General features: G+C 46.2%; 1 protein-coding gene across 2 annotated transcripts in view; it reads left to right on the top strand.

Annotated features, from left to right (window-relative positions):
• The first annotated feature begins 5473 nt into the window (after positions 1–5473).
• The window catches only part of DSTYK (dual serine/threonine and tyrosine protein kinase), a 50912-nt gene continuing 41724 nt past the window's right edge, over positions 5474–14661 (top strand). Inside the window, exon 1 of one of the 2 annotated variants that reach the window (XM_058701145.1) lies at positions 5474–6249. In XM_058701145.1, coding sequence (XP_058557128.1) covers positions 5982–6249 — 268 coding nt within the window. In that variant the 5' untranslated portion in view covers positions 5474–5981. The remainder of the gene's footprint in view (positions 6250–14661) is intronic. The other variant, XM_058701144.1, reaches the window with a different exon arrangement.

Raw genomic sequence — 14661 nt, 5'->3', positions numbered from 1 at the left:
CACTGCAGAAATAAATGTTACTTTTGGTGTTCTGCAAAAGTGCCTGATTCCCACCTACATTAACATAAGGATCTAGACTCTGGAATCTCAGGGCACCTGGCTGGCTCGGTCAGGAGAGAGCATGTGGCTCTTGATCTCAGGCTCATGAATTTAAGCCCATATTGGGCATGGAGCCTACTTAAAAGAAATAAAAAGAATCAAAATAAATAAATAATATAAACATACATAAACTTAAAAAAAAAGACTTTGGAATCTCTCTAGAAATCAAATCATCTAACCAAGAGGAACTTGTCTTGGTTCCAAGAGGAACTTGTTCTTATTGGATAGTAGAAACACGAGTGGTTTTATGTTCTCCTTTGTGCTTTCCCGAATATTTAAAAATATCTAGAGTGAACATGCATTCATTCAGCAAATATCACTTAGTAGGAACACCTACTAAGTGACAGGCACTGTTCTAGGTGCTGGAGATAGAGCAGTGAATAAGCCAGAAAAAAATCTGTGTTCTAGATTGGTGGTGGCCAGAGGCAGGGCAGGGGGATGGGGCAATGTAGGTGAAGGGAGTCAAAAGGTATAAACTTCCAATTGTAAAACAAAGAAGTCATGGCGATGTCACCTACAGCATGCTGACTAGAGGTAAAAGTACTGTATTGCATATTTGAAAGTTGCTAAGAGAGTAAGTCCTGAAACTTCTCATCACAAGAAAAAATTCCATAACTAGGTATGGTGATGGATGTTAACCAGACTTATAGTGATGATCATTTTGCAATATACACAAATATTGAATCATTATGTTGTGTACCTGTAACTAATAAATTTCAATGTCAGTTAATTTCAATTGAAAAAATCTTGGGGCGCCTGGGTGGCTCAGTTGGTTAAGCATCTGACTTCGGCTCAGGTCATGATCTCATGGTTAGTGAGTTCGAGCCCTGCATCGGGCTCTTTGCTAACAGCTTGGAGCCTGGAGCCTGCTTCGGATTTTGTGCCTCCCTCTCTCTCTTCCCCTCCCCTCCTTGTGCTCTGTCTCTCTGTTACTCAAAAATAAATAAACATTAAAAAAAAAATCTCAGGGGGCCTGGATGGTTCAGTTGGTTGAGCATCCAACTCTTGGTTTGGGCTCAGGTCATGATCTCACGGTTTGTGGGTTCAAGCCCCGCATCAGGCTCTGTGCTGACAGTGTGGAGCCTGCTTGAGATTCTCTCCCACCCCTCAAAGTAAATAAAGTTAAAAAAAAATCTCTGTCCTGATGTCAGTATCTTTTGGTTTTTCCTCTTGGTATAGTCAGGTTCCTTGAAGAACACAAGTCACGTTTCCTCTCTGGAAGGTAAATGTTCGGTAGCCAGAGATCTAGGAATTGAATGGAAGAAGAGGGCTGGGAATCTTAGCATCTGATATCCATAAATCCACTTAATCTCCTTATTTATACGGAGACTCCTATTCAACCATCTCTGGAGAATAAGTACTTCAGTCTCCTTTTAGAAGAAGGAGGGCAGCAGTTGAAGAAGGGAGCAGTAACCTGGAGATCTTAAATAGCTTTAAAAATTCTTATTTTGACCCATGCCCAGAGTACACCCTGTAGACGGCCCGCTTTTCTATATCCCCACAGTGGGCGGCACGGGGACCTACTGTGAGTGATCAAGTGTGGAGACTTGAGGGAGTCTGCAGTATCAATCAGGTGGGGTCTCAGTTTGGTTCCATTTTGGATTTAGGATTCAGGTTCTCCAGGTTGGTAACTTAGTTAATGCTTGTGCATCTGCTTTCCAGCTTCTACTTTTCTTTGTTTTTGTTTGTCCTAGTGACTCCACTCATTATTGTGGGTTCATGCTTTAAAAATCCCGTCACTGGGGAGCCTGGGTGGCTCAGTCGGTTGGGCGTCCGACTTCAGCTCAGGTCATGATCTCGTGGTCCGTGAGTTCAAGCCCCACGTTCGGCTCTGTGCTGACAGCTCAGAGCCTGGAGCCTGTTTCAGATTCTGTGTCTCCTTCTCTCTCTGACCTTCCCCCATTCATGCTCTGTCTCTCTCTGTCTCAAAAATGAATAAACGTTAAAAAAAAAATTAAAAAAAAAATCCCATAACTGGGGCACGTTGGGTGGCTCAGTCAGTTAAGGGTCTGACCCTTGGTTTCAGCTCAGGTCATGCTCTCACAGTTTGTGGGTTGGAGTCCTGTGTCATGTTCTGCGCTGACAGCGTGGAGCCTGCTGGGGATCCTCTTTCCCTCTCTGACCCTCCCCAGATTGCTCTCACTCTGTCAAAATAAATAACAAAAATTAAAATAAAAAAAAAATAAATAAAAATCCCATTCCTGTCATTTTAGTGGTGTTCTAGGAGAGAACAAAAACGGATCTATGTGTTCATCCTCATTAACTGTTTAACTTTCATCACTTAAAAAAAATGTTTATCGGGGCGCCTGGGTGGCTCAGTCGGTTGAGCGACCGACTTCAGCTCATGTCATGATCTCACAGTCTGTGAGTTCGAGCCCCGCGTGGGGCTCTGTGCTGACAGCTCAGAGCCTGGAGCCTGCTTCGGATTCTGCGTCTCCCTCTCTCTCTCTGCTCCTCCCCTGCTCACATGCTGTCGCTCCCTAAAAAATAAATAAAGTTTTTTAAAAATTGTTTTTTAAAATCTTTATTTATTTTTGAGAGAGGTGTGTGAGTGAGCAAGGGAGGGGCAGGCTCAAACCCAGGAACTGATGAACTCATGAACCCATGAACCATGAGACCATGACCTGAGCAGAAGTTGGATGCTTAAGTGACTAAGCCACCCAGGCGCCCCAACTCAGTTTTAAGGAACATTTTCCTATCCTAACTTGAATCCTCTCTTGACACCATTTAAACTTTCATTCTCTCCCAGTTGTCCTTAGAACTGGATGTTTGAGTAAAATACGTACTTTCACATGTAGCTGACTGTGATTTAGGAAGAGTTCATGTTATCCTCATATTTAAGATTTTAAGTGGCAGGAAACAAACAAAATGATCACTTTCCTCAGCAGATCAAAAATAGAGATGAGACATACACATATGCAAATTGTGAAATTATGTATGTTAAATTATGTAGCTTTGTGATGGCAGTATTGTTTGTAATACCAAAAGACTGCCAAAAACCTAAAGGCCTATCAATAGAGGACTTGTTAAAAGAAAACATACCAATCCATATGGTAGCATATTTATACACTTAAAAAGAATGGGGCGGATCTTTATATTTTGGTACAGGAGGGCCTGGAAGGGCAGAATAGAGTAAGTATACCGTGCTATCATCTGGGTTTTTTTTTTTTTAATTTTTTTTTAACGTTTATTTATTATTGAGAGACAGAGAGACACAGAATGTGAGCAGGGGAGGGGCAGAGAGAGAGGGAGACACAGAATCCGAAGCAGGCTCCAGGCTCCGAGCTGTCAGCGCAGAGCCCGATGCGGGGCTCGAACTCACAAACTGCGAGATCATGACCTGAGATGAAGTTGGTCACCCAACCAACTGAGCCACCCAGGCGCCCCCATCTGAGTTTAAAGACACATACCTACACCTCCAAGAGGGCTACCTCCTGGGAGGGGAACTAGGTGACTAGGAGACAGGCTAGAAGAAAGACTTAGTTTTCCCTTGTATAACCTTTGTAGCATTTGAATTTATACTACAGGCTTATATTACTTATTTTTTAAAATTTTAATGTTTATTTATTTTTGAGAGAGAGAGAGTCGGGGAGGGGCAGAGAGAGAGGGAGACACAAAATCTGAAGCAGGCTCCAGGCTCTGAGCTGTCAGCACAGGGCCTGATGCAAGGCTCGAACTCACACACTGTGTGAGATCATGACCTGAGCAGAAGTCGTAAGTTTAACCGACTGAGCCACTGAGGCGCCCCATTCTTTTAAAAATAAAGTACTGACAGGGGCGCCTGGGTGGCTCAGTTGGTTGAGCATCTGACTCCTGGTTTGGGCTTAGATCATGATCTCACAGTTTCGTGGGTTCAAGCCCCGAGTCAGGCTCTGTACTGGCAGCATGGAGCCTGCTTGAGATTCTCTCTCTCTTCCCCTCTCTGCCCCTCCCCAATTTGCACTGTCTCTGTCTCTCTCAAAATAATAAATAAACTTAAAAATAAAATAAACTACTAATGAATAGTTTTTTAAAGAATGAACTCCATGGCCTTTACCTAACATAATGCTCTCCCTCATGACTTCCACCTTTCCAAATGTTACTTCTTTAAGATAGTTATTAATTCCCAAATCCCTTTCTGGACAACTCAAGCCCGAGTACTCTCTTATCTGATCCTCTTTGTTAGAAACTATTGTGCGTGGAGGGATGCCTGGGTGGCCCAGCCGGTTGAATGTCTGACTTCAGCTCAGGTCATGATCTCAGAGTATGTGAGTTTCAACCCCGCATAGGGCTCACTGCTCTCAGTGCAGTGAACCTGCTTTCGATTCTCTGTGCCCCCCTCTCTCTGCCCCTCCCCTGCTCGTATTCTCTGTCTCTCAAAAATGAAGAAACATTAAAAAAAAAAATGAAATGATTGTATGTGGCAAAATTTTCACACACTGATTTGCTACCTCGCTGCTGCTGCTTCTTTGAAGTAGTATCAGCCATCTTGTGTTAAACGTTCCGTTTTGTATTTTCATTTGTGTTTTACTGAGTCTTTTAGAGGTTGCATGGGGGTCTTGCAAAAAATGAGGAGTGGCTGGTGGAGAATATGTAAGTAAAAGGGAAGGAGCGCAAAAGAGTCTGAGGCTCTCTCCAGACCTGTAGTCCTTCACACCCACCTACCAAGCAGAGATTCATGTGAACCAGTGACCCCTTTTCATAAAATACTAAAAGCCCCCTCACATTTTAACATTGAATTAACCCAATTATCATGACATCACTCTGCTAAGAGCCCTTGCACTCAAGGGATGAGAGGTTGGGAGACAGAAGCAAACATTTTGAAGCAAGATCAACAAGCCTAGACCCTTATTTCATAGATCCCAAGACAAGACGCTGGAGGCATTCAAACTCAAACTCAAGTCTCCTCTTAAATGCAGTTGAACTACACGATCCAGCAGAGGTCTGGCCTGGGTGAAAGAGGGGGATCTTTGCACAGGAAGAAAGACAGGAAAACTCTGTGCCTGGAGAAGAGGGGAAGAGAAAGCAGGAGGTGAAAAGGAGGTGATTGTGAAGTTTTGTCTCCTCTGTAATTGTGTCCAGGACTCTGTGGCAGTCTGTGGCAATAAAAGTCTCTATTAGCAGAAGCCAAGTTAAGATAATCAGAACTGGTTTGGAACTGCAAACCTCAACTTCCCCTAACCCAGCCCAGTCCCTTTACTTCCAGAAACCAATGGACTTCTGTTTAAAGCTCTTTAACGACCCTTTCACATCCCCCTTTTCCACACCTGGAGAGAGAGAGGGCGCAATATAAACAAGAACCGTTTCCCTATTTTTAGGGTATTTTCAGTCGATTCCCCAGTATCTACTGTATCCGGAAAGTGAGAACCGTTTAGGGTAGCCATGGAGACATCGTTGGCCTCAGTCTTGTTTCCTTCCTTCTCTCTGCTATTGAAATGTTTTGCTCTGATTTCACGAAGACACCCCACTTCTGCTGACGCGGGATTCTGCAGCCTCCTCTCTCTCCTCTCTATGCAGGGCGCGGGAACCCGTTTTGAAACGAGGAGAGCGTGTGCGCACAAAAACGGGCGAGGTTCCACCGGGAGTCAGCCCCGTCCACGGTCTCCAGGTTTCGGAGCCCGCCCCCGCCCAGACTACAAATCCCAGGAGATCCCGCGCAGGGCCTGCGCGCTCCAGTGATCCTTCCCTCACTCTGCCGGAGAGTGGAGATAAAGGTTCCGTTAGCGGCGCACTGCGGGTTGGTTTGTTTTCAACGGCGGTGACGGAGGTCGGAAGCCCGGCCGACTGCAGGCGGGGGCGTCAGGGGGTGGATTCCTCCTCCCCGAAGCACTGGGGGGCGGGGAGGAGGGAAGCGGGGCCGGCGGGCCGGGGACCGAGCCGCCAGGACAGAACGGGCCGGGGCGATGGAAGGCGACGGGGTGCCGTGGGCGAGCGAGCCCGTCTCGGGTCCCGGCCCGGGCGGCGGCGGAATGATCCGCGAGCTGTGCCGGGGCTTCGGCCGCTACCGCCGCTACCTGGGCCGGCTGCGGCAGAACCTGCGCGAAACCCAGAAGTTCTTCCGCGACATCAAGTGCTCCCACAACCACAGTTGTCCCTCCTCCCCCACGGGCGACGACGGCGGGGCCGAGCGCGGCCCTGCCGGCGACGTCGCCGAGACCGGGCTGCAGGCGGGTAAGGAGGGCAGCCGCGGCGGAGGCAGGGCTGGAGGAGCAAGTCGGAGGGCGGACCGCACCCCTGTCCCTGCAAAACAAGCCGGGAAGGGGCGCAAAGTGGGAGAGGGGCGGCGTGGCCGGGTCCCCGGGCCTGGGCCGGCCGGATCCGCGAGGCCGTGGGCGGGCATCCCCGGGGCGGGGGTGGGCGAGGGGCGCTCGGAGGCCGGCGGGAGTGCCAGGAGCGCGCTCCGGCACAACCGGCCGTGCGCAGGGGCGGGGAGTGGGGGTGGGAGGGGATGGGCGGCTGAGGTCGGAGACTCGCCTAGGGATGGAGGAGTGTGGACGCCCGGAGGAAGGGCAGCAGGCAGGGTGCCCCAGGAGCCCGAGGAGTCCAGGGAACTGTAGTGGATTGTGTATGTGTGTGTGGTGTATGTGTGCGTGCTTACGTGAAATGCTTTTGCACGAAAACTGTGAAGAAGTAAGGAGTGTACTGTAAATGGGGCTGGGGTCGCTAAAGGAAATCCCTGTCTGACGTGCCAGGGTGCCTGAGGGGTTGCTCGTGCTTATGGCGAAGAAGTTGGGGAAGAGATCGGGTTGTTGTTTGGTCCTGAGACTTCGTGACTTGATTCTCCCTGGTATGTGCTAGAGTCCCTAAAGCATTTAAAATCGTGCAGGGCCTTTGATCTTTCCCAATTCCTTGCTTCCTCTTCAACTGCTTTTTGGTGGCGATCCGGAGGGTTTGTTAAGTAGCGCGTCTAATTAGGAAATAGGTGGGAAGGGAGAAGGGACTGGCATCCCATGTGGACAGGTACCCTGGGGACAGCACAGCAAGTAAGACAGTGGGTTTAATTTAGTGATTCTCAAACTTAAGTGTGTACTCAAACCAAATTAGCCTTAAAAATGTCTCATGCTCTACCCCACAGATGGGGACGGTCTCGTGGGTGGGTCCTGAGAATCTAAACATAAAACGCTGCGGGGATTCTGTTGCAAGTGGTCTACAGACACACCTGTGGAAGCACAAATGTAGATGCTAATAGCGAATTTGAACATGAGGCTCAGACCAGAATGAATTGTTGAGCTCTTCAGTGTTTGTGCGTTGGGTTCTGTGTTTCCGAAGTTGCCATGTTTCATATCCTCCAGTTGTCTGAGACTCCAGAAATGGCGATGAAAGAAAGTAAGATAATAAGAATCTGATCTGGTCCTAAGTAATATTCTTCCACTTAGTGAGCTTGGAAGTAATACAACGGGGAGGAAAGCACGGTAGCTTTTCTGGAGTGGTGGTTTGACATCGTCAGCCCAGAGATTTGCCGTTCTGAAAATGGACCTATAGAGGCTGTCAGAAAATTGGCAAGAAGGGCTAATGTTTTCAGAGATGATCCTCAGAATGTGTACTTTAACCCTCTCCCATAGCAGTGCTTTCCAGCAGCTTTCCTGCTCCCAGGTTTTTCTTAGAGCTTACCTAAAAGAGTCCTCTGTCGCTGTTATTTGATAACAATTGTTTATTTTAGAATCACTACCGAAGGAGAGAAAAAAACCATCAGGGAGTAGATTCATCGCAGAGAGATGGAGGTTTTCAAGGCACCTTGACAGGCTGTTTTTATTCTTTAAAAAGCCAAGTTAAGAAAGACAAACGTACCCTTTGAATTTTGCCTCACTGGCTTTTCTAGTTGACTGCACCACGAACTAATCTTTGCGTACTGTATTTTTTTCAAAAGATTTTTAATGTTTATTTCTGAGACAGAGAGAGACAGAGCACGAACAGGGGAGGGACAGAGAGAGAGGGAGATGCAGAATCCGAAGCAGGCTCCAGGCTCCGAGCTGTCAGCACAGAGCCCGACGTGGGGCTTGAACTCACAAACTGTGAGATTGTGACCTGAGCCAAAGTCAGTCGCTCAACCGACTGAACCACCCAGGCGCCTCTTTGCATATTGTATTTAACTCTCTTCATCCTCTGGAGTCTATTCATCTGAAACAAAACCAGGGTAGGGTGCAGATGACTGGACTGGGAACAGTTGGTTTTGTTCCAAAAAGTGCTCCCATTCCCATCCCTATGGAGAGTTTTATCGTTGGAGGTGAAAATGAGCATCAGGGAAGATCAGTGAGGTGGCGCCTAACTCTGTATGTTTTGGGAATGGCCATTTTCCCAGTTGTTTAGGTAATTGTGTTAGAAAGTAGACTTAAAACCTTACTCCTTAAAAAGACAACTAGCTCTTGTGTCCTCCTTTTATGGGCTATCGTTACAAGGTCAAGTCCACTCAGAGACTGTCTCAACTTTCTTTTGTGAATGTTGGTTTCTGAATAGGAACTTGGAATATCAAGAGAAGGAACACTGAACGTTTTTTTTTTTTAAAATTTACTTTATTTCACCCATCCCTCCACCCACCTCCCCTCTGGCAACCACCGGTTCTGTTTCTCTCTCTCTCTCTTTTTTTTTTTTTTTTTTTTGCTTATTTTTTGTTTGTTTGTTTGTTTCTTAAATTCCACACATGAGTGAAAGGAACACTCAATTTGTAACTTAACAAACCTCTGGAAGGTTTTAATCATCATTTCAGAGTGGAAGTGTGCTTTTAGTTAGGATGTAGTGTTGTATTTGAGCAACTGAAGATCATCTAGTAACTCTAAATTTTTATTATTTCACTTTTAAATCACAGAGGAGATGGGAAGAATGCCAAAATACTGCTTTCTTATTAATTTTGACAGTTTTGTATTTATTGGCGGGTGGCAGGTTAGAGGGTTATGTAATGGACATGATATTTCAGAAGCTAAAACGTAGGTGGGATTGAACTCTTAAAATAGGAATAGCTTGGCCCATACAGAGCAAACAGAATTGCAAGTGAAATTTCTTTGATTCCATTCCTCCCCTGCTGCCCAAATCATTGGCCTTCTTTTCACTTAAGTCTAGGGGATGAGAGTCCTTTTATCTGTTGACTTTCCTCTGTCAGAGGCTTTAGAAGTAACGACATGAAGGCTTTGAGAACTTCTTTGAAAAAAGGCAGAATGGAGTGTCACAAAGTAGCAGGGGGAAATTTTTCATGTTTTGTGATCCAAAGAGTGCTTCGCTGTTGCAACATATCATAGAGGTACGAATTTTAAGAAATTGGAATGACTCAAATGTGTCTGGTTGGAATGCCCTCTTCTGTGCCGCATTCCTCCAGTCCTGCTTCCGCATCACCGCTGTGCTGTGTCAGTTTCCTTGTTGTTGGAGCCGCTGGTTACAACAGCGGTGCTCGCCTCTAGGGTTGTTGGGAGTTAATGCACGTGTTCAGAACGGTGCCTTATAAGGTGTTGTGTAAGTATTAGCTGTTATTATTCAATAAACATTTAGTACTTACCTCTAGGCTTGTTGGGAGTTAATATATGTTAATAGTTGTGTTTAGAACAGTGCCTGGCACCTTGCTGTGTATGTGTTCCACAGTAATATTATTCAATTATTATTCAATAAACATTTAAGTACCTGGGGAACAAAGAATCAGATAAAGATATTGGCATTGGCCTTAGGTTAGTGGGAATCAGTCTTTCCCTTCTATACTTTTCTCCTGAGAAAGAAAAAGAATTGTAATTATTATCATTACGGTGCACCTATTATTTGTTTATGCTGGATGAGGGATGAAAAGGGCTAGGAGTCCTGAAGTCAGTCCTCTAGAAAGGTACAGCCTATCTTCAGCCATATACATATGCAACGCCCAAAGCAGAAAAATGGCACAAAGGTAAGGTATGGCTGGATTATAGGCATTTTATGTGAGTTACAATTCTTAGATTTATTTTTTTTTTAATTTTTTTTTCAACGTTTTTAATTTATTTTTGGGACAGAGAGAGACAGAGCATGAACGGGGGAGGGGCAGAGAGAGAGGGAGACACAGAATCGGAAACAGGCTCCAGGCTCCGAGCCATCAGCCCAGAGCCATCAGCCCAGAGCCATCAGCCCAGAGCCTGACGCGGGGCTCGAACTCACGGACCGCGAGATCGTGACCTGGCTGAAGTCGGACGCTTAACCGACTGCACCACCCAGGCGCCCCTACAATTCTTAGATTAAAAAAAAAAATTTTTTTTTAACGTTTATTCATTCTCGAGAGAGAGAGAGAGCGCAAGCGGGAGAGGAGCAGAGAGAGAGGGAGTCGCAGGATCCGAAGCAGGCTCCAGGCTCTGGGCTGTCAGCACGGAGCCTGATATGGGCCTCGAACCCATGAACCACAAGATTGTGACCTGAGCTGAAGTCGGACGCTTAACTGGCTGAGCCACCCAGGCGCCCCCCAGTTCTTAGATTTTTATAGCTCTTTGCCTTTGGTTAGCAAACAGCTTAGTTTCTTCAACATTCTTCTCCCTCTTTTTTTCACACCTCGTATAAACTGGCTGCCAGTATTTAAAAGAAGAGGAAAAGCACTAGCGTATTTATTTGAAATAGACATTTTTCTTGGACTCCTTAGACAGAAGTTGGTATAGGTAATAAAGTTCAAGTGGCAGAGTGACATCTGGGAAAGAGACAGAAAATTGGGCGAGAGGAGATTCCTTATAGCCTAGTTTCATGTGGCTGCCTCCTTCGTGGGGCTGAGCGGCGGGGAGAAGTTGGGTTGTGGGGTGAAACAGTGAGAGACGGAGACAGGGGTGTGCTTTCCAGTAGTTTTCCCTGGTCTGTTATAGAAGAGCTGCCTCAGCTTTTCAGTACATCCTCAGCAGACATGGTGTTGTAATTGTGGTTCTTACTTATTACTTTTATTAGCCCAAGTGTAATGAAAACTTTCACTTTCTCTCACAAGTTTCTTCCTATATGGAGGCATCACATAGTGGTCGAGAAGCAGGTACCAGCATTTCCATCAGACCTGGTTTCCTATTGTAGTTCAGCCTCCGATTCACTGTGTGACTTGGGCTTTGAGTCTTGGTTTCTTCATATGTAAAATGGTAGTGATATAAAATGCTGTCTATTGTATGAGTCCATCTATGGGAAATGCCCAGAATAGGCCAGTCTGTAAAGCTGGGAAGTATAGTGTGATTGCCAGTGGGTGAGGAGAGAGGAGGATTGAGTGACTGCTAACGGGTATGGGATTTCTTTTTGAAGAATGAAAATGTTCTGGAACTAGATAGTGGTGATGGGTGCACAGCTTTATGAATATGCTAAAAATACTGAATTATACCCTCTAAAGGGGTGAATTCGTACAAATACATACATACATAAAATGGGAGTGGTCATGTCTACCTCCCAAAGTTGTTGTGACAACTAGAGATAAATACTCTAAAGCACTTAGCACAGTCATATGGTTCGTGTTAAATCTACACGGCTGTTTGTGTGTACGTATGTAGTTTGAGCTGGAGCCGGATTCAACCCCGCGTCTCTACCTACACTCCCAGTCAGTTCTGCTTCTGTGACTCGTCCCTTACTCTTCCGACCTGCCCGTGAGAATATAAAATGCACCCTGGCAGTGGAGAGATTTTGTTCTACATGAGTCATAACCCAGGCTCCGTAGCTTGCCTTGGAGCTATAATTGACTTCAGTGGGAGACCTTATCTGATTGAATTGAGTGTAATGTGACCCTACCTCCTCTAGCCTCATATTCCAGTTTCCAGCCCCTGACATTTAGGGTCCCAGGCTCCAGTTTGCTGATTTTGCTACCTCCGGTTCCCTGGGGGGAGCCTGGGAAGAAGTGGCTTCTCCCAAACACAGTAATAACTCTTTGCACCTTTTCCCTTTACAGCCTTTCCCTTCCTAAGCTTCCTTTCCTAGGGCAATCTGTTTCCCATGGCACAGGGCGGCTCACTATTAGAAAGGGTTGGATAATTCTGCCTGCCTTTAAAAGAAAAGACATGATTACCTTCACGATTTGCAATATGTGTAGTTTAGTCTTAACTGTCATTACTGATTTCAGTATACTTAGCTCTTCAGCCTTGCAAGTGGTTTTTTAATATTTATGTATTTTTGAGAGAGAGAGAGAGCGTGCATGAGCAAGGTCGGGGGGCGGGGGGGCGGCGGTTGCTGGTGCAGAGGGAGAGGGAGGCACAGAATCCGAAGCAGGCTCCAGGCTCTGAGCTGTCAGCACAGAGCCCGATGCGGGGCTCTAACTCGTGAACCTCGAGATCATGACCTGTCGGACCAGTCGGACGCCCAACTGACTGAGCCACCCAAGCGCCCTGCAAGTGGTTTTTAAAGAAAGCATGGGGGCGCCTGGGTGGCTCAGTCGGTTAAGCGTCCGACTTCGGCTCAGGTCGTGATCTCACGGTCCGTGAGTTCGAGCCCCGCGTCGGGCTCTGTGCTGACAGCTCAGAACCTGGAGCCTGCTTCGGATTCTGTGTCTCCCTCTCTCTCTGACCCTCCCCCCATTCACGCTCTGTCTCTCTCTGCCTCAAAAATAAATAAACATTGGGGCGCCTGGGTGGCGCAGTCGGTTAAGCGTCCGACTTCAGCCAGGTCACGATCTCGCGGTCCGTGAGTTCGAGCCCCGCGTCAGGCTCTGGGCTGATGGCTCGGAGCCTGGAGCCTGTTTCCGATTCTGTGTCTCCCTCTCTCTCTGCCCCTCCCCCGTTCATGCTCTGTCTCTCTCTGTCCCAAAAATAAATAAAAAAAAAAAACGTTGGAAAAAAAAAAATAAATAAACGTTAAAAAAAAAAATTAAAAAAAAAAAAAAGAAAGCATGGATTTAAACAAAAATCCATTCTGGTCTTTAAATTTTGTTTTGCTCTGTCTGCTTTCCCAGCACCTCCTCTTTCTTAATGCTTTTATTCTCTGTCTCACTTCCTGCATTAAATGTACTTCTCAAAAACAATCTTTTGAAAATAAAACCTCAAAACATATGTTGTCGAAGTAAAGGGGAATATGAATTTCCCCTTGTACCTGTTGCTCAATTCCTGTAGGCTCTGGATATACAGAACATGTTCTGTTTGCTTCTGGGATTGCTACAGGTATCTTTGTTTTATCCCGTTTACTAGATTGGGGGGTAAAGACTGTGTTTTATTCATGTTTGTACCCCCTGCAAAGCCCGCCATAATGCTTTATATATAACAGGCAGATAAATACCTGTTAAATTATTTCCCCGGATGGTAGATGTTGGAATGCTGCTTTTTCCACTTCAGAAGGGCATTTCCCACACCCTCCCCACCCCCCATGAAAGACAGGGATTTTTGTCGATTTGCCCACATTTTACTAGCCGGGCCCCTAGAAAAGAACAATGATGCGTTTGAGACATGACTGATGAGGCTAGGTTGCATTCTGTGCTGATACTCAAATGATTTTCATGCCCCAAAGATGGAGTTGCATACAGTCCCAGTAGGCCAGAGCTTCACCATGATAAGGGAAGTAAATCCTCAATATTCATTCACTCAACGAATCTTTATTAACGCCTGACTCAGTACTGGGCACAGGACACACAATGGTGAACCACAGACCCACTAATTGATGCTGTTTCAAGTTGACGTTATGCAAGGAGGGATTAGTGTTTCCTTGCGTTCCCTCCAGAGGATTTTCTACAAATTGGTTACCTACTTAACTATTAGCTGTCTGTGAGGGCTTGGGCTAAGGCGTATGGGAAGTTGTAAGATTAAACGACATTGACAGAAAAAGGAGTTGAGATGCTTTGCTAATTCTGACAGAGTTCAGGATAATTAGCCCCGACCTGCCTTTCATGGAGTAATTATAATTGTGTTGTTTGTGTGGCTCAAAAGCAGAATGCATTGGGGCGCCTGGGTGGCTCAGTCGGTTGAGCGTCTGACTTTTGATCCCAGCTCAGGTCTTGATCTCAGGGTCGTGAGTTCAAGCTCCACATTAGGCTCTGCGCTGGGCATGAAGCCTACTTAAAACAACAACAACAACAACAACAACAACAACAACAAAACAGTGCATTGGCGAAAGTTATCATTAGAGCGTCTTTTGCCTTCATATCTTTTCTCAGACTTCCTCAGAGGGAAGCCAGCGTGAAGAATACGAGGTATGTGGGTACATGAGGTTCTCTCCACATGTGTCAAGACCTAAGGGGAATTTGCTCCTTAATGTCTCATAGGAAAATAGTTCATCTCTAAGGATGAAGGCTTCTGCTTCTTCTGTGGTCCAGGGAGTCTGATGGTGTTGTTCCTAGCAAGGGTACAGAGGGTGAGTCCATGTGGAAGATGCAGTTTTTCTTTCTGGATTCTCCCAGAGGTCTGACCGGAGTCCCCTGAAGGATTTCTAGTCTAAGTATAGGCCACCCGATGCTTGAAAATTGATTTAATTCTTTGCCAAAAGGAGAATCGATGTAGCAGCGGTGGAGATGTGTGCCCCTTGCTTAGAGCCATCAGTCAGCCTCTCTGGGAAAGTCCCCTTCTAGATGGTACTCCCAAGTCCAAACCCAAACTCTCTGAAGGAAAGTTGGTCAGAGCATGGGGACTCATTAGTATGGCCTGTGGGCCCCTGGCTGAAGTGCCCATCACGTGTGGTGCCTTTTTGTGTCCTCTTTAGCAGGTGGCGTGAATG

The sequence above is a fragment of the Neofelis nebulosa genome, chromosome 15 (genome assembly GCF_028018385.1).
Source record: "Neofelis nebulosa isolate mNeoNeb1 chromosome 15, mNeoNeb1.pri, whole genome shotgun sequence".
Lineage (NCBI taxonomy): Eukaryota > Metazoa > Chordata > Mammalia > Carnivora > Felidae > Neofelis > Neofelis nebulosa.
This window is presented reverse-complemented; position numbering and strand designations above follow the sequence as displayed.